The sequence below is a fragment of the Anthonomus grandis genome, chromosome 15, assembly GCF_022605725.1.
Source record: "Anthonomus grandis grandis chromosome 15, icAntGran1.3, whole genome shotgun sequence".
In the NCBI taxonomy this organism is placed as follows: Eukaryota; Metazoa; Arthropoda; class Insecta; order Coleoptera; family Curculionidae; genus Anthonomus; species Anthonomus grandis.
Window position 1 is genome coordinate 11,017,855 of NC_065560.1, and position 22,945 is coordinate 11,040,799.

The following is a 22,945-nucleotide window of genomic DNA, read 5'->3' on the forward strand; positions in this document are numbered from 1 at the left end:
TTTTTTATAACTTTGAGATTGTTTTTAAATAAAACTTTTTATTTTTAGTATATAAATCGTTTTTCCATGACGCTAAGATAAATTAAGATTAAAAAAAAACATAAAAATTATAAAACCTTTATTTTATTTTTTCAACATAACATTACAATTATAATATAGAACATCACTTCTGTTTATTATTAATCTTTATAATAAGAATAGAGTACCAAGCAATTTAAAAACAATTAACTACAATATTTCACTTTAACTTACTATAATATGAACTATATTTATTTTAAAATATTCCTAAAAGCTACGCAAATTCTAAAATTTCACGGCTAAAATTGGCCTAAGTATAAACACACTGAAAAATTAAAATTTGGTATTAAGTTTATCGTGTTCTGTCCCTGTTGCACGCTGACTTTTTCACTCTTTTGTCTGCGCATTTTATCGGCCACTTGTATATGGTTAAGTTGTATTTTTAAATTTTTTACTGCGATTTCCAGTTTGTTAAGCTTTTCACAGTTCTGAGGATATTTGTGGTTCTGGCATTGCTGATTATTCCTCACTGCAGTCAATATCATCCTGTACCCAGTAAGTGCTTTCTTCGTGATGTACAGATTTTCATAGAATGAAAGTATGTTTTTAGGATTCAGAAATGTGTTTCTTTGCTTCCAGTATTTGAAGTTTCCGGGATATTCAATAAAAGTTTTATTGTTCCGAAAGCGGTGGTTGCGCTTACGCTAACGACGTATTTTAGCACCTAGCGCGGCCACTCTTTGTTTTTGTTTATCAAGATAGGTTTTCATTGCTAGTAATAGTCAAAAACGTTTTGTTTTTAATTTTGCCTACTGTCGCTATGTTTTTGATATGTGATTGATATATTTCCTTTTATTTTTCTTATGTTGTTTATCTTTTTTTCAAGCCTTTCCTACAGACGTGGGATCATTTTCTTAATATAAATATTTTTCTTAAAGGTAGTACGCCAGTTCATGGGTCTTTTTCCAAGGAGTTTTCCAAGGAGTTATATCACCGCACAAAGTCCAGAAAAAAGTGTTCACAGCAGCAACAGTTTTTCTAAATTTAGATGAGTTATTTAATTTTACTATTAAAGGACGGGCATTTGGTTCCATATTTTCATATTTAATCATAGATGCACGTAACGCACGTTTTAATTTTTCTGACCATTTTCTGTCCTTCATTTCCTGTGTCGGTAGCAGTTCTGGGTCATCGATGTGCGTTACTTTTTGCTCCTCACTCTCCAGGATTTCAGCAACCCTATTCTCTTATTCTTTTTATTTAGGTTCGGTTTTGTTTAGAAGTTAATTCTTTATTAATTCTGAACGAGTAGAAAGCATTTTTTCTACTCTTTTATCCTTAAAGAAATAAATCGCAGCTTATGTTATTTTATCCTATTTGTTTTTAAATTACACTTTTTTGTATCTCTGTTTTGAAATAAAACAACCAAATTTCTTTAAAATTACGGTGTGATTTATTCCGGTTGTACTCTCAACACACACATACAGAAAACCTAACCTATCTTCTTCCTCCCGCTTCGTCGCGTCGTGCCTGTACGTACGCATGCAAAAAACCCTGGCTTACGTAATTCGATGTTGCCGCTGTGACATATTTTTATTGGTATTTAAACATTTAAACATGCCCCCCGCCTTGAAGCCACTAGGGGTTCAATAAAAAGAAGAAAGAAACATAAGAACACATAATCTAAAGCTATGACCTTCACACATTAGGTATAAACTTATAAAACTAAACAACCCGAGAAACAACCTTTAATTAAATTTAAGGTCTAATTTTAACATCAAATCGAACATCACTGTCTTAGGAGTTAGGGATGTCACTAGAGCATGGCTCCTCTAAAGCATCTATAGGTAGTACACAAATTTTAGTAAATGCTCTTTTAATCACTCCATGCTCAGTTTTTATGGTTGCCACTCTAGCCACTCCATCTTGACCAGGATGAACTTTCTCGATACGACCCATACACCACCGAAGAGGAGAAATGTTGTTTTCCTTAACAACTACCAACATGCCTGGTTTCAGGCTTTGTTGACTGGTGTGCCACTTTTGCAGAACTTGCAGCTCGGAGACATATTCAACTGCCCAACGCGACCAGAAATGTTGTTGCATCTGTTGAATGCGTTGATACACGGAAAGTCTATTTTCGGGTATATATCGCACCTCTGGATCTGGTAAAGACATCATTGGTCGCCCAATCAAAAAATGTGAGGGAGTTAGAGCGGAATAGTCACTAGGGTCATTGGACATGGGTGTTAGGGGTCGGGAGTTTAAAATGGCTTCAATTTCACACAAAACAGTAAAAAAATCTTCATATACTAAACACGCATTTGCCAGTACCCTCTTTAAATGAACCTTGCAGGATTTTACACCGGCCTCCCATAGCCCTCCGAAATGAGGTGAAAAGGCAGGTATGAAATGCCACTCCACACCTTGATTGGCAATTAATTCACTAATATTATCACTGGACTCCTGAAGAAACTTACCAAGTGCCTCTAGTTCACTCTTAGCCCCAACAAAATTTGTACCATTATCTGAGAACATCTTGTTGGGTTTACCACGCCGCGCCACAAATCGCCGAAATGTCGCTATAAAGGCTTCTTTTGTTAGTTCAGTTACTACTTCAAGGTGTATAGCTTTTGTAGTAAAACAGACAAAAACTGCGATATATCCCTTTATTTTAATACACCCCTTACCCCTTTTATTTTTAATAAGCACTGGACCCGCATAGTCTACTCCACATGAAGAAAAAGGAGGGGCAGGTATTACCCGATCAGCAGGTAACATTCCCATAATGACACTCTTATTTCTTGGTTTAGCTCTGAAACACCTGACACATTCATACACTATCTTTCTAGCTAGAGTTCTGCCTCCTATAGGCCAGTACTTATCTCTCACCGAATATAATAGCAACTGGGGACCAGCATGATATAATCTAATGTGCTCATGCTTGAATAAAAGACCTGTAAGCTCATGTTTACTATCAAGCACAATTGGATGTTTTTTATCGAAATCAAAATTAGATTGTTCTAACCGCCCACCTACTCTAAGGAATCCTTTGTCATCTAGAAATGGATTTAACCTTTTAAGTTTGCTAGATTTACTCACACTTCTATTGTTGGATAAATCTATTATTTCTTCACTAAAACTTTTCTGTTGTGAGATTTTAACCAACACCAAAAAAGCTTCTTGAAGCTCAGACACAGACAAATAAGAACTACTCACATTAGAAGATTTTTCAGGTGACCCTTTCTTTTGACAATTTTTAATGAATCTCCAGCAATAGGCACACACACGCTGTAACTTAGACAAAGAGGAAAATCGGTTAAAAGGAAAGGGATTAACTTCCTCTATTTTAAAAGACATCACCTGTCGTTTAAGCTCAGGTACTACTTCTAGAGGGTTAAATTTGGATTTTGGCCAGTCATGATTAGGATAAGCAAGCCAATGGGGACCTCTCCACCATAACTCAAAACTACCAAGGTTTTGTGGGCTAATACCTCGAGATAGTACATCTGCAGGATTATCCTGCGATGAAATGTGATTCCACTGATCAGGGGAACTCATTGACTGGATTTGACAAACCCTATTACCTACAAAGGTCTGCAAGAGATTTGGTGGCGTTTTAATCCAGCTCAAACATACACTAGAGTCGGTCCATAGATAACACGCATCAAATTTTAAATTCATTGACGTTCTTACCTTATTTACTAAGGTAGCTAATAAATAGGCAGCACAAAGCTCTAATCTGGGTATTGTTAATACCTTTAAGGGTGACACCTTCGACTTTGAGCATAATAATCTCACTTGCATATCCCCACTCTTGGTCACACTACGTAAATATATACATGCTCCATAAGCTTCCAAGGAAGCGTCAGAAAACCCATGAATTTCGACGCTTACTGGATTATAACATAACACATGTCGGGGTATTTTCAAATCATTCAATTTTGGAAGTTGTTGCTTAAAATTACACCACCTAGTATTAAGATCTGAGGGAAGGGACTCATCCCATGACAGTTTGTTTAACCATAACCTCTGAAGGATCACCTTTGCTACAATAACACATGGAGCCACCAGGCCCAAAGGGTCAAAAATTTGTGCTATGTCTGATAACACAGTTCTCTTTGTTATTCGATCCCTATCATTAGTATTAATACGAAACATCAAGTAATCCTCATCACACAACCAGTACAAACCCAAGGTCTTTGTTTTTTCTGATTCACCAAACACTAAAATAGAGGATAATGAGTATTTGTCCCTTAGATGATCTAACACTTCCTTGCTATTAGATGCCCATTTTTGTAACTCAAAACCTCCAGATCTTAACACCTCACTCACTTCATTACACAGGTTAATAGCTCCACCAGCAGACTTAGATCCGGATATACAGTCATCCATATAGAAATCCTTGTCAATGACCTTGGATGCCTTTGGATATGTGTCACTCGACTCACTTGCCAACTGTTTTAAGCATCGGACTGCCAGGTATGGGGCAGAGGATGTGCCATAAGTTACTGTTTGAAGTTTATACGTTAAAAGATCATGAGATGGATCTGACCTCCATACAATTCTCTGCAAGTCCAACTGACTAGGATGAATCAGTATCTGCCGATACATTTTAATAATGTCAGCACATATAACCACATTATGTTGTCTGAATCTTAAAATGATTTGAAATAACTCATCTTGCAGAGTAGGTCCCACTAACTGGATACTATTTAAAGACTCACCACTCTCAGAAACAGCAGACCCGTCAAACACTACTCTTAATTTAGTAGTTGGACTCTTATCATTGGTCACACAATGGTGTGGAAAATAAAAAGAAGGACTCTTATTTAACTCCTCTGGAGGGACTTCCACCATATGTCCTAGACGCTTGTACTCTTCCATGAATGCTATATATTTTTCACTTAATATTGGATTTTTTGCCAATTTATTTTCCAATGCAAAGAACCTCCTCACAGCCTGGTGTCTCGAATCACCTGAACATTCTGGTGAATCCTTTAGGGGAATATGGACTATGAAACGCCCAGACTCATTTCGACTTGTTGTTTTAGAGAAAATACCCTCACACTGTTGCTCCTCACCTGGCAACAATTTTTTCTCAACTTGCACCTCCTCCACCTCCCAGAACCTTTGCAGCATGTCCTCAATACTAAACTTTCCTGAAAAATGACAACTGAAACTGGATGGTCGTAATACCTTGTTAAGATTTCCCTTGTTACACTCACCACCAATAATCCAGCCTAGCCTTGTTTTTTGTAGGACAGGCAAACCCTCACCCAGACTGATTTGACCTATACACAACAAATTCAAATAAACACTTCCACCAATAAGGATATCAATATCCCCTGAATGATTAAAACTTGGAGCAGCTAAATTTATGTGGTTTGGAATAGGCCAATTCCCTGTACTAAAGGAATTTGATGGGTAATTGTCACTTAGAATAGGGATTACCAAACATGAAAGTTCAGTTTTATAATTGGTTTTAAGCCCTTCTAACTGGACCATACACCGATACTTTAATTGGGTTATTGTTTTTCCAACACCCGTTATAGTAGATGACAACTCTATTTTAGGTAAACCCAATCTATCACTACACTTCTGTGATATAAAATGGCTCTGGCTGCCACTATCCAAAAGTGCTCGACACACCTGGTAGCCACCATTTATGTCTTTCACCTGCACTAAAGCCGTTTGTAACAACACTTGCTCTTTGTCATAACACCGTTCACTAGACATATTTATTGTAGTATTTACTAAGGAATTTGCTGCACCCTGAGACTCCTGAGTATTTTGTTCAGAATGAGGTTCAGCATTACTTTTTCGAACAAAGTGCAACAATGTGTGATGTTTTAAATTGCATTTTTGACATCGAGAGGACGTACAGTTAGAGTAAGCATGACCCATTTTAAGACAATTAAAACATAAATGTAATTGTTTTACTTTATCTACCCTCTCATTGGTAGATAATTTTAAAAAATTACCACATTTAGATAAAACATGAGCACCGGAACACATAGAACACGAGTTACTAGAAAAAGGGACATTTTGGGCATTAAACACTCTTTTGTGATAGTAATTTCTATCTACACTTACTTTCTCCACCTTATCTTTACACAACTCTAAATTCTCTAAGAAATCCGCCCTTGCTCTTAAGAAATCCATAAACTCTGGAAAAGTTGGCAATACATTACTAGTTTTGGCCTTTTTCTCTTCCCACTCTCGAAATGTTGTCTTATCTAGTTTCCCCCCCAAAATATAAATAAGAAGGGTGTCCCAAAACTCACATGGTTGATTTAAACCCTTTAGACATGTAATATGTTTAGACACACTATCTACCATAGTTCTTAAATTACTAGAACTTTCATTTATCAAACTAGGCAGCTTAAACAACTCTTTTACATGATTTTGAACTAAAATACACCGATTTTCGTACCGCTTGCACAAAGTTTCCCATGCTAGGGTGAAGTTATCTCCACAAAGCTCAATACTCCTAATTACCTGTGCAGCACCCCCCTCCAGAGATGCTCTCAGATAATGGAACTTTTGAATATTTGAAATTCCACTGTTAGAATTAATTATTGAGTCAAACAAATCCCGAAACTCTAACCAATTTTTGTAGTCACCAGAAAATTTTTGTAAATTTATTGCAGGTAATTTAACACCTTGAACACCCTGTATACCCTGATTATGTTGAAGCCTTTGCTGAGAGTCAGCATGAGAACTAGAAGCACTTGACTGAGCCTTATTTGTTTCAAAAAACGCATAATATTCAGTTACTAGCTTTTTTGCCTGAGAATTTAATTTAAAATACACATTTTCGAACTCTTCACGATCATCTTGCTGTTTTTTCTCATCTGACTCATCGACTGACACTTCAATCTGACTCTGCACCTCATCATAATCACTTAATACCGACGAATATCTCTCTAATCTACTTTCAAGCTCAATAATAATTTCCTTTTCTATATTATTAAGTTCAACACCTCTTAAAACTCCCTGCAACCCTTCAAGGTATTTTTTAAAAAGAGTTTGACGAGTCTTAATTGCCCCTCTTTGTTTAATAAGTTGCTTTAATTCTTCTGACATTATTTTAAATTACAAACAACACAAAAAGAAAAGGAAACCACTTTTTTACTCAGTAAAAAGGAAAACAAATTGGAAAGGACTCACATTTATCTCTTGTAGTAGTTACACAGTACACGTCCCATCATACTATATTGTAGTCAGATATCCGCACACTCCAGACTCCAGGCCACCAATCCAGTAAAACTAATTATCGCTTTTCAACACCAAATCAAAACAGGTAACAGGTACACTTTTTAGCGGCGACTTTAGCCTTACTGTGCTTTTATTACACACGCCACTGTTCTATGACTTGTCTGAACTCGAAAAAATAACACCGGCTTTTTACTCGAGATTTTACGGTTTTTCACTTTTTTACCAGCGTCGTTATCACAAATCGACAGGCCACTTTATTCACTATTCGACACGAAGGACCATGTTTTTAAATTACACTTTTTTGTATCTCTGTTTTGAAATAAAACAACCAAATTTCTTTAAAATTACGGTGTGATTTATTCCGGTTGTACTCTCAACACACACATACAGAAAACCTAACCTATCTTCTTCCTCCCGCTTCGTCGCGTCGTGCCTGTACGTACGCATGCAAAAAACCCTGGCTTACGTAATTCGATGTTGCCGCTGTGACATATTTTTATTGGTATTTAAACATTTAAACACTATTTTTATATAAATGTTTTTTTTATCTTCTTATATGTGATAAAATATTTGTTTTAATTTTTCCTTTATTTTATAAAAAAAATTACTATAGAAGGAATAAAACATATATCTCAGCAGATTTTATAGATTCGTTAACCTGTAGCCAGTGAAAACTTATTTAGGTGTGCTCCCTGGTTTATTTTACAAAAAGAGAATTTTCTAGCAGAGAAATAATGAAGCATATATTAAGAAGTTCTTAATGACTTTTGTACCTAAAATGGGTAAAAAAATACTTTTTTTTTTCAACTTTAACCCTATAAGTCAATAAAGGTGATTTTATAAGGGCGTTAACATCCTGTAACCAGTAAAACAGTATATTGGCCTAAGAAGCTTCTTTGGGGAAGAACTGCTGCCTAGCTTCTTTCCTACATAGAGAGGGGACACCATTCTTTTCTAAAGACTACTAGTGGAATCTCTTAATTTATTAATCACCTTTATCGAAGGACCACAGCTTACATACCGCTGAATCAATTTACATAATAAATTAAACTAGCTTTTACATAACAAAATATCTGCATTTTCACTCTTAAGAGCGTCAAGTTCGGCGTGAGAGATGACTTTTTGTCTCAAGACAGATTTTGCTTGACCAGAGAGACTCTGTACTTCAAAAATGTCGCTAGCGAGTTCTCTTGTAGACGATCTTCGTATCCTATCTTGATTTTCTCATTTATTTTATGTTGTAAGGAGGTAGTTCGAGGCTAATCTTTTTAGTCTAGTGCAATTTTAACTGCTTCCTTGTATAGCTTCTTTGACGAAACGCTAGTTTGCATTATCCAAGTTATTGTTTGTTGGTAGGGGATATCCATGGGGTGCCGGCCTTGTGGTTTCTGTACGTGGGACAACACCACTTGCTTCGTTAGAACCTCTATCTGCCTGATCTTGAGAACAATCCCGAGTAGAGGTATCAACTGTCACTAACTCTTCGCCCCGTTTCACCCACTGGCGGCATTTCGGCGAGTTTTTTTCTGACCTGTATATGAAGTACGAATTTTTTCCTTGACAATGACATTAGAAACCGGAATAGCTTTGGTTCAGCAATTCTTCAATATTGTTATGACAAGGCATTGTTGATCAATAATCATTGCAAGTTGTTATGATGCGAAAATTTTCTGTAGTAAACAAATCGCACGTGTTTATCCCGTATTTCAGGCGATTCTAAGCAAATACTGATAAATAAAATGAATGAGAGATTATTTTGGTTCACAGTATTCGTTCAGTTATCAACTATTTGACTATTTTGTTGAGTGACTATGGAATGTCTAACAATAAATGAAAAAGTTGAAATGGTCCTTATCTATGGTGAATCTGAACGGATTATTAATAGAGCCATTGATCTGTATACTATGCTACATCCTCAACGGCGACTTCCATCGCGAGCATCATTTTATCCTGTAGTGAACCACTTTATAGAAGATGGAAGTGTGACAACCATAAATCGATCACGAAAGAGAAGCAAAAATCTTCAGTTAAAATAATCAAATTGCTGTCTTAGCTCCAGTTGCCCACTAATCCTGGAGTCAGCTCACGATCATTTTCAAGCTTCACGGGAATGATTTCCAAGATAGAGTGTTATTTTGTGAATGGGAATGGGCCCAAAATCAGTTGCATGAAAATAACAATTTCTTTCTGCGCGTCTTATTCACTGATGAAGCTTTATTTACAAACTATGGTGTAGTTAGTCGTCATAACATGCAGTATTGGGCAGTTGAAAATCCCAGGTGGTTTCGAGCGATAGAACATCAGCGGCAATGGTCTGTGAATGTCTGGTGTGGCATCATCAATGATAAAGTCATAGGATCTTATTTTATTGATGGTGTCCTTACAGGCCAAAAATACCGTAATTTTTTGCTGGAGTTTCTACCAGTATTTTTGGAAGATGTGTGTTTTGAAGTGAGACTAAATATGTGGTACCAGCATGATGGTTGTCCTGCACATTATTCACGCGTTGCGCGCCAAGTATTGGATCGTGACTTCAATGGACGTTGAATAGGTCGGGGTGGAGCAGTCCACTGGCCGCCACGGTCACCTGATTTGACGCCCTTAGATTTTTTTCTATGGGGTTATTTGAAGGGGATCGTCTGTCATGATCCACCAACGACTCCCGAAAATATGAAGCTGCGAATCACGGAGGTTTGCGGGCAGATAACTCCACAGATGCTGCACTCTGTTCATCGATCGTTTAGAGAAAGTGGAAGGTCAACAATTTGAACATTTATTGAAATAATTTTCTGACCATTTTTGTTTCAATTTCTTTTATTTGAACTTTGTACGTTTCATTTTCAGGTTTTCGATTCTGTTGATAATAAAATTCTATCACAAGATACTTTTACTCCTTTTGATAGATCATCAGATACTACCTACAAGGGCAAATGTCATTGTCAAAAAAAAAATTCGTAAAAGAATCAAGAAATAATATTTTAAAAAGGAGAGGTCGCATGTAAAAAAGTGTCCGATGAAAGTTACTTATTCTTTAACGCTAAATCAAATACTATTAAAAAAAATTGTGGTTTCTATCCAAAAAAGTGAAGTTGACCTTTATTTGACCTTAAAGACGACAAGTCTATTCAAGGTCAAACCAATGACGTCATTTTATGGCCCCCTGGAAACCATTCAAGCTTCACATGAAACATTTTCTGGATATATGTTTAGTTTTCGAGATATTGCGATGTCTCAAGTTAAATGGACCACCCTGTATATAAAATATATATGTATATATTTCATTCAGTAGTTCGTTCGTTTGCTAGCGTTACACGAAGAGTGAGTTCTAGGATATTTCGTAAAATTATAAATTTATTTCAAGTTCGTGTTTTATGAATTTTCGAGTGAATAATAAGAAATTATGGCAAATAGTGATACACAGTCTGAATATGAGCATCACTCCAGAACCATCAACTAAGAAGAAATTACTTAGAGAAATGGTGCATAAATATACATATGAATGGAGATAAAGAAGTTTACTTTAATCGTGTTGTCTCAAGCGCACTAATTTTTTTCTCTTATAGTGGGTCCGTGGTTAGCAGAAATATATGCTAGTAATAATGTACAACTATTGCAGTTAATTTAGGTATTGTTATCACAGTTTCTAAAAGTCCGAATAAATCTTTTGGAGTACTACTTTAGTTTTTATCAGCAACTGCGAAACTGGTTTGTATATTTGTGTGTCAGTTGGAGCACATCAGGATCGTGTGTATTCCAAACTAATTGTGAAAGAAGTATACATTTTAAAAAATCTTTTTTTTTATGGTATTTATTGCACAAAATTGACCACTCTAGATTTAGGTTTAGAAAAGATGCCTTGGTGTATATTATTTGCTTTGCCTGTAGTATGTTATTCAGATATTTTATTTTAACTTACCCGCCTTACAGTCCGATCTTTACTCCCAGTTCGACCGTGACTATGGCGCCCCCTAGAATATTCCAGAGGTGGAGACACGGGCCGACCATGTCTATCCATCCATGAGCATGTCTGACGCATTTGCCAGGGGGCGCCACTGCACGCCATCGATCCCGTTCCTGGTAGATTTGGGGTGCGCACCGTCATGCTGATTTTTCGACAGGATTTTAACATCTAAAACAAATATATAATATTAAAAATTTTCAGAATTTTTTTAATTCTTATATAAAGGCTATTTTAAAAGTTAAATATTTTACAAATAACAAACAAATTTTATAAAATAATTACAAAGTCATATTGTAAAGTTTTAATTCTTCTATCCTAGGAGCTAAAATAAGTTCCATTATTTTGATTTATAATAAACGACATGAGTATCTACTATTCTCACATTATTTAAGAAATAAAGAAAATTAAACTTTTGTTGCTTGTAAAAAAATTGTTTGTTATTGATACACTGTTATAAATCTAAATTCTTTATTTAAAATGTTCAAGTATGCGTAGGAGAAAAGGCAAATGGAGCATTTAAACAAAAATATTATTCACTATATACCGGACATCCTTCTCAGACAAGATTGTAACAAAACCGTAAAATACCCGGCAGCAATGTTTGATATTATCCTTCGTCATGTAGGTGAAGTAAATCAGTTTTGTTCGGAAATTAGCTGGTCCGGATAAAATCTGAAATTTCCTTCTCGAACCAGCGAGCAAAAAGGTTAATCTATAAAGATATTTTTAGGATTGTTGGTTTTACTAAATTTCTCTATTTCAAAAAGAAATGTCATTAAAATTTTATAACATTTGAAAAAGATTTTTGAATAACAATTTAATAAATTTATTTGATAAACTTGCTTTATAGTAGAACATAGTTAAGGTTTTTCTAACCTTATCAAAAATTTTTGATTCAAAATAATTGAAAATAATAATAGTGATTGACCACAGCGGCGAAGATTAAACAGATTGAAGCAGATTAAGATTGAACAGATATGTTTCGAGCTAAAACCATATTATTTGCAAAAAAAAAATACAGTTTGTAGACAAAGTGCTAAAATAAATCTTAAATGACACTCTAGATCTCTCACAGGACAAACCGGAGTTAACCGGAGACAGATGTTTTGGCTATATACCTAAGCAATAAAGCCCAACTAATGATAACATTTAGCTTTGTAATATGACTAAGCAACCCTACTCAGTAACTGCCTTATTATTATTAAAAGATTAACGATAAAAATTTAACGATAAAATAAGCTAAACCCAGTTCAGCAAAGCTACTTAACCGCTGCACGGTTATGTGAAAGCTAATTTTTATATGTATGTTATCACTTTAAAACTCGATTTCGCTTTTTAAAAAAAGTTTATTTAATAAGATAATTATCATTTAATTAAAATAATTATTAAAACTTCAAAATTCAAATGGACATAGATTTAATATACAACTTAATATTAATCTTACAGAACTAACTTAAAATTATTATGTGTACTGTATTTATACAAAATAGTACAGCGGTGTCAGCGGTTCCCATGGTAGGAGCATCGGGCGTAGACAATGGTAGAGCTGCGACAGCGGTTCCCATGGTAAAGGAATCAGGCCACCGGTTTGCTAATCGACGGAAATGGTATTGTTGCCAATTCCTAGAACTGCTGACTCTGGTTCATTGCGAAATAACACACGTGTGTGGTTTTGTATTTCAACATATAACAGCTCCCTCATTTAGTTAAAAGCTGATGCCTTGCAGCAACTTTTTAGGGCGAGGTCAACTCTGTGGAGTCCTCGGCGGAGTCATCAGGATGAACCGCTGAGTCTAAAGCTTTGGAGTTTGCGGTTGTGAACTCTCGAGGTTGATGGGAAGTCATCTGTCGAAGTGGTACTCATCGTTAGCATCGGTTGTCTCTTGCGTTTACATTTTATCCAAATGTAAATGGCAACAAAAAGGACAACTAGGGTGATTGAAGTAATAGTAAACCAGGAGATGTGTTGATTTATTGAAGGTTGTTGTATCATTTGTTCCAAATTTTCAGAGTACTGATCCAGTTTGTGTTGAGCAATATTGAGATCGTCTGTATCGATCTTATTTAGTTTTAAAGGTTGAAGATCTGGGATATATTCTTTAGTTGGTAAATGCTCACAACATTTATGGGGAATAAGTACGGGCTGATTTTTATAGCTGATATTTTGATAGGTTTCAACAATATATTTTGCTTGAACTCTGGTGCTACCAATGAAGGCTGTACAAGAGGGTTGAAGTTGCAGGATACTATTTAGATTGGCGATACTAGAGGAGGGCTCTCTTCCTATACATTTAATGGTGATGGGTAGTGGATCAGACAGTGAAATCAACCATAAGTTTTGGTCTATATTTTGGACGTTATAACCTTTGGCTAGGAGAACGTTAACTTGGCAGGTTTGTGGTAGTAGTTGGGCGTTCTGCTTCAAGAGTTGTGCTTCACAAATTGCATCTCTATCGATTGGATGAGGTAGTGTGTCCAGGCAGATTTTCTGGCTTCGTCCTAAGCTTTTACAGTGTTCCAAATTTTGCAAAGATACGTAAAGCATCGAATCATCATCTCGCGCAATATGTTTCTGTGTTGTTGAAATGATGTGATGAAATCCAGTTCTATTATCTCATATAGGTATAGGGTAAACATGATATAAGGTATAAGTTTCTGGTTCTACGAGAGGAATTTTAAGAATGAAAACTATTTTCGAGTCAGATTGATATGTTTCTAATTCAATTCTGGTGACATATTGAGCAATATTAGATGAATAGACTGGTAAGGGTAGATTGTTTTTATTTATTGCTTGAGAGATTTGTTTAAGAGAGCTGATCAAATCAATTGGTGTGATAATGGAACTATGTAGAATTTGTAGTCGGGCAAAGGTGATGGCATTATAATATCAATTAAGGAGTCTTCAATAAAGGCATAGCTCTCCATAAGAGATTCACAGGTGTCAAGAACTCCTATTTTCGCAGCATAATAACTCGTAGTATCAGTAAGATTTGCGATAGAATCTTTGATGGTTTAGAAATTTTGTTATACGTTTCTTCGTCGATCTGCAACTTTTGTATTGTTGAATTGAAGTTCTTAATTACAGAAGTAGTAACCGATATTTGATTTTTCATCAGGGATTCAATTTGCGTTTCGTCATGGGCAATTTTTTTCGATGCAACTATTGAATTATTCACCATCAGAGGCATCTAGGTTACCAGTAATGGATTTCCAGATGGTACCAATTCCGTTTATAAAACCACGTTTTTCTCTAAAGGAATAATTTTTGGTGTCGGCAATGATTTCTTTAAATTTTAAATTTTACTGAGTCGGAAAATTGGCTAAGAAGACTTATGTGGGTTTGGACTTCTGTTTTAAAAACATTCATTTTAGGGGTCTCTACATTGTAAAAATTATCTAATAGATGGTTTAAAATAATTTCGTTCTTTGATATTGCTTCTTTTATTGGAAGTAAGTCTTTATAGACTAAAAGAGTCCATTTGTTATTTGAAATTTTTATGTTTCTCTCTTCATGGAGAAAGATTCCTATGGTGTTGTTTATAGGGGTAAGGAATGTTGGGGATAAGGACATTGCGAACAGGCCGCAGAATATTAAAGCCAGATGCATGGAGTTGTCTTGTTCTCTATTGGTCAGAACAAACAGAGGTTTTCCAACGATGTTCCACTGCCTGTGCCAATGAGTGACGACCTTGTTTGCTCTCTGGGAGTTCTGAAGATGGTCCGTTGTCCATTTAAGGGATTGGAATCCGCCGGCAACAGTTAGAATTCTCTTGTTCTGTTGACGTTTGACGGATCCTACCGACTGCGCCAATTGTTATCACTTTAAAACTCGATTTCGCTTTTAAAAAAAAGTTTATTTAATAAAATAATTATTATTTAATTAAAGTAATTATTAAAACTTCAAAATTCAAATGGACATAGATTTAATATACAACTTAATAATAATCTTACAGAACTAACTTAAAATTATTATGTGTACTGTATTTATACAAAATAGTATAGCGGTGTCAGCGGTTCCCATGGTAAAGGAATCAGGCCACCGGTTTGCTAATCGACGGAAATGGTATTGTTGCCAATTCCTAGAACTGCTGACTCTGGTTCGTTGGGAAATAACACACGTGTGTGGTTTTGTATTTCAACATATAACATGTATACTACTGCCTAAAAGTGATCTTAGGAGCTGCCGAAGTTAACTTTTAACCACTCTTGGAGAATAAATCTCGATATTGTGTAAGAATGTTGAAATAATATTTCTAGAATATCTAGAAATTTCTTGAAAAACTTTCGCTATTGCCAATACTGAAAGACCTGGAAGGCATGTGTACTTTAATAATCAAATCTGCCTAATATCGATCCATGATCTAGAATCAGCTTTAGAGATTAGTTATGAAAGAAATCTATGAAAGCTTAACCAAAATAAGGGAAAAATTTAGCTGCAAGATATCAACAGCTCTCTCACTAGGCTATGTCAGATCAGAAATCATGCAAACGTAAAAGCAAAGAGAAAAATTAAATAAAAGTACACATATCTGATGTAAAGATCTACAAACAGTCACTGCTATCCATATAAAAACTGCCTCACCGTAATCGAATGCATTAATACGCTTATTTAGTCCGCACACTAACTTGTAAAGAGGTCGAATGTGCTGAAAGAGACCTAACTAAGTGTGACAATAAGTTGAAACCTGTTTTTTTTTTAAATTAATTAAGACGTAAACTAGCTCCAGAAACCATAACATTTTAATTTTTACTACGTCATGACAAATCAAAAAGCATTTTTTTTTTAATTAATTCTAAAAATTTTCCTCGCCATTCTATACATAATCCCTTTAAACAGCGTAGCCCAGTTTGTCGCATATTTCGATAACAATCATGGAAACGTTACCCTGTTCACGCTAACTACCTCCTTCCTAAAATTTATTGGCTGTCACGAACGTTACATTCCATCAAAATTCCTCGCTACAATAGTTCGCCTGTTAGCATACTAACTGCCTCAGGGTTTTGCTTTATTTTTATTATTAATATACTGTAGGCAGACGTAGTCGATATAAATGTTTCGCATTGTTGTCATTCGTAACTGCTTTGTTTCTGAATAGATGGCAGGTAATATAGGTGACTTACTTTTATACGGAAAATAACAAAGAACGATATGAGTCCTTTTTAGACCCAGTTTTAGTTTATATTGAAATAAACAAAAGACAATTACCTACTTATAAGCATGAATAATTTAATTACTACTTAAAAGGATATCTATTTTTATTTTCTATATATGAAGGAAAGTCCTAGAGAGTATTTAGGCTTCTTGGACCTACGATCATAGTCATTAAATAAACTAACTAAATTTTAAAATTTTCCTAATGATTTCACGTAAAACTGTTGGATACTGCTACAGTTATTTTATATTCATTTTCATAAAAATATTTTTTACAGTATATATGGACTTTTTCTCTTTATTTAAAGCTACGCGGCTTATCAAAAACTAATCAAGTTACCCCGAACTTTTTCAACTTTAAATCAAATAATGCTGTAATTTTCTGCAGAGAGTTTTCCAAACAAAATCCTGCACAGGTATAAAAAATCTATTACGATATTTACTTTAGTTCACAATGATTTTAAGAGAAGGGAAGATATTTGAGTTTGGACAAAATAATTTTGAAGGAATTTAAATTTTAGAGAGAGTATTTTGTTAGTCAGATTTGCTGTCCAACAAAAAATTACATCAGTTCAATCAACAGTTTTTTTTAAATTTACGTATTGACTTGTAAAGTGCACCATAAATGACTCTAAAGTAGGTGCAAAGGTTCCGATTTGATATACAGGTTGGGGAATCGTCCAACCGTCTAATAGGTATTTGTTGTTTTTATTTTTTACAGAAGAATAATATTAATATCAGCATGCCTAATTATGCTGTGTGACTGCATGCTACACTGTTAATATTATTTTTTTCTATACATATATTTTCATATCATTTTATTTTTTATATAATAAACTATGGCTGTTCGTACTCTTTCCAAAAGAGTTTAATTATTAAGTAGTTTTATGGAGGCAATTTAGCACACACATTGAATAGATGTATTTGTAGTCATTTAATTTTAAAAACAGATCGATTACTTGCAAGAAAACACTTTAAAATATAATTTCAAATTTTGAGACATCCTCTTGTCTCTTAGGTTAAAACAAAAAATTTTGGAAAACAATACCAATTTCAAAAGAGAATTAAAAGCAGAAATTCTGGAAAAAATATTCTTTACTGAAAAAGCAGATTCTTTCATTGATGAAGGACTGGATCCAGAAAGAATCACAACTTTGGATGCTCATACTTTTGATGACTTCATAAACCTTTACCAGTGAACCGACCTTACGTTGACCTTGAAAGAAGATACCGCTGCCATCCTTTTAATCCACTCATACAGGAAACCTACACATACAAATCAACGACAGTTACAGCAAGTGAGTAAATAAAATCTGTAATATTTAAACTACAAGAACTTTAAATGAAATAATCTAAATTGTAACTCTCAAACTAGATCCTACAAAAAATTATTAAATAAAACGTAACTGCAGCGCTAAAATAACTTAACTGCTAAACCTGAACTTGGAGCAAAAATATTAAAAATACCGACGCGACGTCTTTATATTCTCATACCAGTATAATAGACTACTTTATTGACGTACTACCCAATAAAATTTCCTTAGCATGAATTTCTCAGAGCAATATAAATTTTACACGATTCTAACTGTTTATAGTTGTTGTTCGTAAAATAGTAATTTCAGGATCTTTTAGCTTTAAAGCTTGCAACTTACAAATTGATTGTTTTTATTCCTACAAAGTTGCTGAAAATAAAAAACCCTATTGTGTTCCATTTTTCAAAACTAGGTCGTTAATACAGCTTGTTTTACTAACGAAACGTAGAACTAATTAGTATTAAACAAAAGACTGAAAGCGCACAGGAAAATTGAGCTGCAGAAAAAAGATTAAAATCTGCGAATTCAATGAAAGCGAAAATATCTTTCCGTTACAAGTCGATATTGGGAGTTATTTTTATTTCGATTTTACAGTTGGAAAAACAGCTTCATTATTTAAATCTAATAAAGCCATAGAATTCTTCAAATCCTTTTATAAAGAAAAGTAATGCTGGCATGAGTTATGTGACGAGCCACCCTGTACAACCATGGAAGCCACTAGCTGCTGACCCTGCATTTTATTACAACAAAACTGTTTCATTGTTTATTATCGAGTTAGTCAATTGAAGTTGCTAAGACAATTAGCATGTAATTTGTATTAATTCATTTTCAAATAAAATAATATTTTTTAAAAAGGCGTTTTGGTTGTTAAGATAGTTAAATGGCGCAGTCGGTAGGATAGTCCGGAGTTAGATCGGTTAGTGTATCGAACGTTCGTTTTAACGATTAATCGGACTATACGAAACTTGATGAAAATTCGGTGGAGGTATCTGCAGTGAATTTATCGAAAATTGCTGAAACAAGAAGACCACTATTGGAGATTCATCGGTGATTAGATACAAATCATCTAATTACGCAAGGAGGCAGAATATTAGACTGTCCCTTATAGAAATGACCATCGCCTTTATGTAAGTACAGCTCATTAAGTTAATGTCCAATATAGATGAATTAAGCGTTGTATTGAATAATCTTAAAATCTCTTCAGTTGACTCACCATTAGATAATAATTTAAATTTAGAAAATTTACATTTAAATACTAGGATGCCCACTTTTAAACCGGAATATTTAAATTGTGTCCCGAATTTTGATGGGAACCCTAATGATCTTAACCGATATCTCGTAAACTGTGAAACTTTAATTAAGCACTTTTATGATCAAACGGATCCTAATAAATTTGAAAATGTTTATTTACTTAATTGCTTAATAGGTAAATTAATTGGAAATGCTAAAATTGTGGTAAATATTCAAAATGTAAGTACTTGGAATGATCTTAAACTAACTCTTGAAAGAAATTTTGCTGATCAAAGAGATGAGGCTTGCCTCAATCGCGACCTTGTTATGCTTAGGCAAAATTCAAATGAAAATCCTAATCAGTTTTATGATAAGGTACTGCATTTATTGAATTTACTTTGTTCATATATTGATAGTCATGAAATTACAGATGTTGCTAAAAATTTAAAACGTACAATGTACTCAGAATTAGCACTTAAAACCTTTGTATCAGGTCTTAAAGAGCCTTTAGGGACAAATATTCGGTGTATGCGGCCAAGAACCCTAGCCGAAGCTTCTCAATTTGTAAATCAAGAAAACAATAGCTTATACTTTCAGAATAATAATAAAATTAATAAACCTCAGTATAATCAAAGTTTTAATAAATCTATACAACAACCCAACTACATCCAACCAAATTTAAATAATCATAATAATTTTAACTCAAGTACACCCCATGATCTATTTATGAGACAAAATGTTTTTCCATCTCAACCAGTTCCTATACGCCCTAGAATTTTACCTCAACGTCCTCTGCCAACAAACTCGCAAGTTTTTGGTAGACCACCCCAAAATCGAAACGTTTTTAGGCCAAATCAAATGAGAGAAAAAGATCTTCCTCGACCGACGCCTATGAGCATAACTTCTAGACAATTCTCCCATAATTCCAGAAATAATCAATCTATGCAAACTTATAACCCTAATCAATCACAACGAAACTTCCAAACTAGACAAAATCACTTTGTGCCCTCAGGCCCTCGTAATTTTGTATCAGAAGAATTATATAATACTGAGACTAATCAATATTATGATGATTATGATGATAATTATTATTGCGATTCAAAAGAACCCACAACTTTTGATGATGAGGTTCATCAAAATAATTCCCAATTTCACTATGAAGCATATGACGATCAACAAGAACCCGAAACTTTAGAAAATTTTACAAAACAGCCTCCAGAGGAGACCAATCCTTAGTAGCTCCTATAATAAGCTTTAATTTAATTACTACCAGTAAACTACCCTACATTATATTTCCAGAACATAATTTAAAATTTTTAATTGATAGCGGTTCATCTCGATCTTTCATTAACCCTAACTTGGCAAACAAATTTTACAAAAAGGATATAATAGAAGACCCGTTTATTGTATCTCGTGGAAAAGAAATGTCAGCTCATAAATTTAGTACTCTTATACCAACATCCAGAATTTTTAACTTACCCGAACCTTTACAATTAAAATTCTTTTTATTTAAATTCCATGACATTTTTGATGGTCTTATAGGAGTAGATAATCTTGAAATTTTAAAAACAAATTTAGATTTTGGCAATGGTTACTTACGTACTCCTTATGCTCAAATAAAATTACTTTTCCAAAACACAAAACGAAACCTAAATCAAATAAGTGTAGAACCCCGATGCGAACAAGTTATAAAAATTAAAACTTCAATCAAAAATGGTGAAATCATTATTCCATATCAAAAAATAGGAAATTGTGAAATCCCAGAAAGTCTCTCTATTGCAAAGAATGGCATAGCCCTCACCACTATCTTAAATAGCTCTACCGATCAAATTCTATTAGATTTTTCCGAACCCATAAAAGTTGAACCCTTTGAAAGAAAAGAATTAGAATCCATTGATTTTAACTTAATCGATAATTTTACCAATAAATCTCCTAATTTTAAACCGGAAAAACTAATCAGAACAGATCATATGAATCAAGAAGAAAAATTTGCAATTTTAAAATTATGTAAAGAATACTCTGATATTTTTTATGATGAAAATACTCCTCTTACGTTCACAAGTCAGGTAAAACACGAAATTAAAACCACAGATGAAACACCCATTTATTCGAAAACATACAGATATCCCTTTATTCACAAACAAGAAGTTGAGCGTCAAATAAAAAAGATGTTGGAGCAAAATATTATAAGACCCAGTGTATCCCCATGGTCCTCACCAATTTGGGTAGTACCAAAAAAAATTGACTCTAGCGGAAAACAAAAGTGGAGATGCGTAATAGACTTCAGAAAACTGAATGAAATTACCATCGATATGCGGTATCCTCTACCCAATATAACAGATCTTCTCGATAAGCTAGGTAAATGTCAATATTTTTCAACCCTCGATCTAGCGAGTGGTTTCCACCAAATTCCAATGAACGAAAAGGACATTCCGAAAACTGCTTTCAGTTGTGAGAATGGGCACTACGAATTTCTGCGTATGCCTTTTGGCCTGAAAAATGCCCCCGCGACCTTCCAACGCGCAATGGACAATGTCTTTCGTGGAATGCAAAACGAAAAGTGTGCCGTTTACCTTGATGATATAATTGTCTACTCTACCTCTTTACAAGAACACATCGATAAATTACGCGCCGTTTTCCAACGTCTTCGTGAAACCAATTTCAAATTACAGCTAGATAAAACCGATTTTTTAAAAAAAGAAGTAGGATATTTAGGACACATTGTTACCCCTTCAGGTGTCAAACCCAACCCCGAAAAAATTAAAGCCATTAAAAATTATCCTATTCCAAAAACTACTAAGCAAATTAAGGGATTTTTAGGATTATTAGGCTATTACAGGAAATTCATTGATAATTTCGCTAAATTGACTAAACCTTTAACCAAATGTTTAAAAAAAGGAACCACTATAGAACATAACGCTGAATTTATAAATTGCTTTGAAACCTGTAAAAATCTTTTAATGAACGACCCTATTTTACAATATCCAAATTTTAACAAACCCTTTAATTTAACAACGGACGCAAGCAATATAGCACTAGGTGCTGTGCTTTCTCAAGGACCAATTGGTAATGACCTACCAATCGCATATGCATCACGTACTTTAAATGATAGTGAGGTCAATTATTCAACAATAGAAAAAGAACTTCTTTGTATTGTCTGGGCTACGAAGTACTTTAGGCCTTATCTCTACGGACGAAAATTCAACATAATTACGGATCATAAACCTTTACAATGGTTATTCTCACTAAAGGATCGTTCATCAAAATTACTACGTTGGCGAATTAAATTAGATGAATATAATTATACGATTTATTATAAAAAGGGTAAACTAAATACAAATGCCGACGCCCTTTCACGTGTAGAAATCCACACCAATGATACGGATACAAATTTTAATTTAAGTAAATATATTGAGGAATTTAATCAGTCTCTTCAAAATTCCGAAAATTTAAACCCAGAAAATGAAAACCCTGACCAAGACAATATTTCAATGATTGTGCAACATGACCCTACAGATCAATGCCCCCAAACAAACGAAGGCCCTGAAAATCTTCCCGTCGAAAACACAGACGATATAGTGCAACCTGATATTCCTAATGACGATAACGCAAATGACGACACTGTTCATACCAATGCTGAACAAAATCCTATTGTAGGTATACCGATCGTTGAGACACCAGTTAATTACGGGTTAAACCAAATAATAATATCTGTTGTTTTACATTCCCCGGCAATTCCCAAAATTAAAATTTTGTTTGAAAAAAAGAAACGAATTAATTTACAAATATCCCAAAATAATTTCGATAATGATATAATAAATTTTATAAAAGATTATGTAAAGCCAGGCTTGCAATATCACTTATATTTCGAAAATCCTGAGTTTTTTGAACCTTTTTGTGAAGTCATCAGAAAAACGTTTAAATGGCCATCTTTAAAATTAAAGCGTTGTTTAACTAAATTAATAGATGTCACACACAAAGACGATATAAAAGAAATTATAAAAAATTATCATGAATCAAAAACAAACCATCGAGGAATAGATGAAACTG

The 22,945-nt window shown here is 34.2% G+C and overlaps 1 protein-coding gene across 7 annotated transcripts in view; it reads right to left on the reverse strand.

Moving 5' to 3' along the window:
• The window catches only part of LOC126745344 (whirlin), a 368,204-nt gene that overhangs the window by 244,571 nt on the left and 100,688 nt on the right, over positions 1 to 22,945 (reverse strand). For all 7 annotated transcript variants that reach the window (XR_007663517.1, XM_050453134.1, XM_050453135.1 and 4 more), the window contains exon 5: positions 11,156 to 11,368. Coding sequence is in view for 6 of the 7 variants with exons in the window: in XM_050453134.1 (XP_050309091.1) it covers positions 11,156 to 11,368 (213 nt within the window). In the remaining variant the exon portion in view is untranslated. The remainder of the gene's footprint in view (positions 1 to 11,155; positions 11,369 to 22,945) is intronic.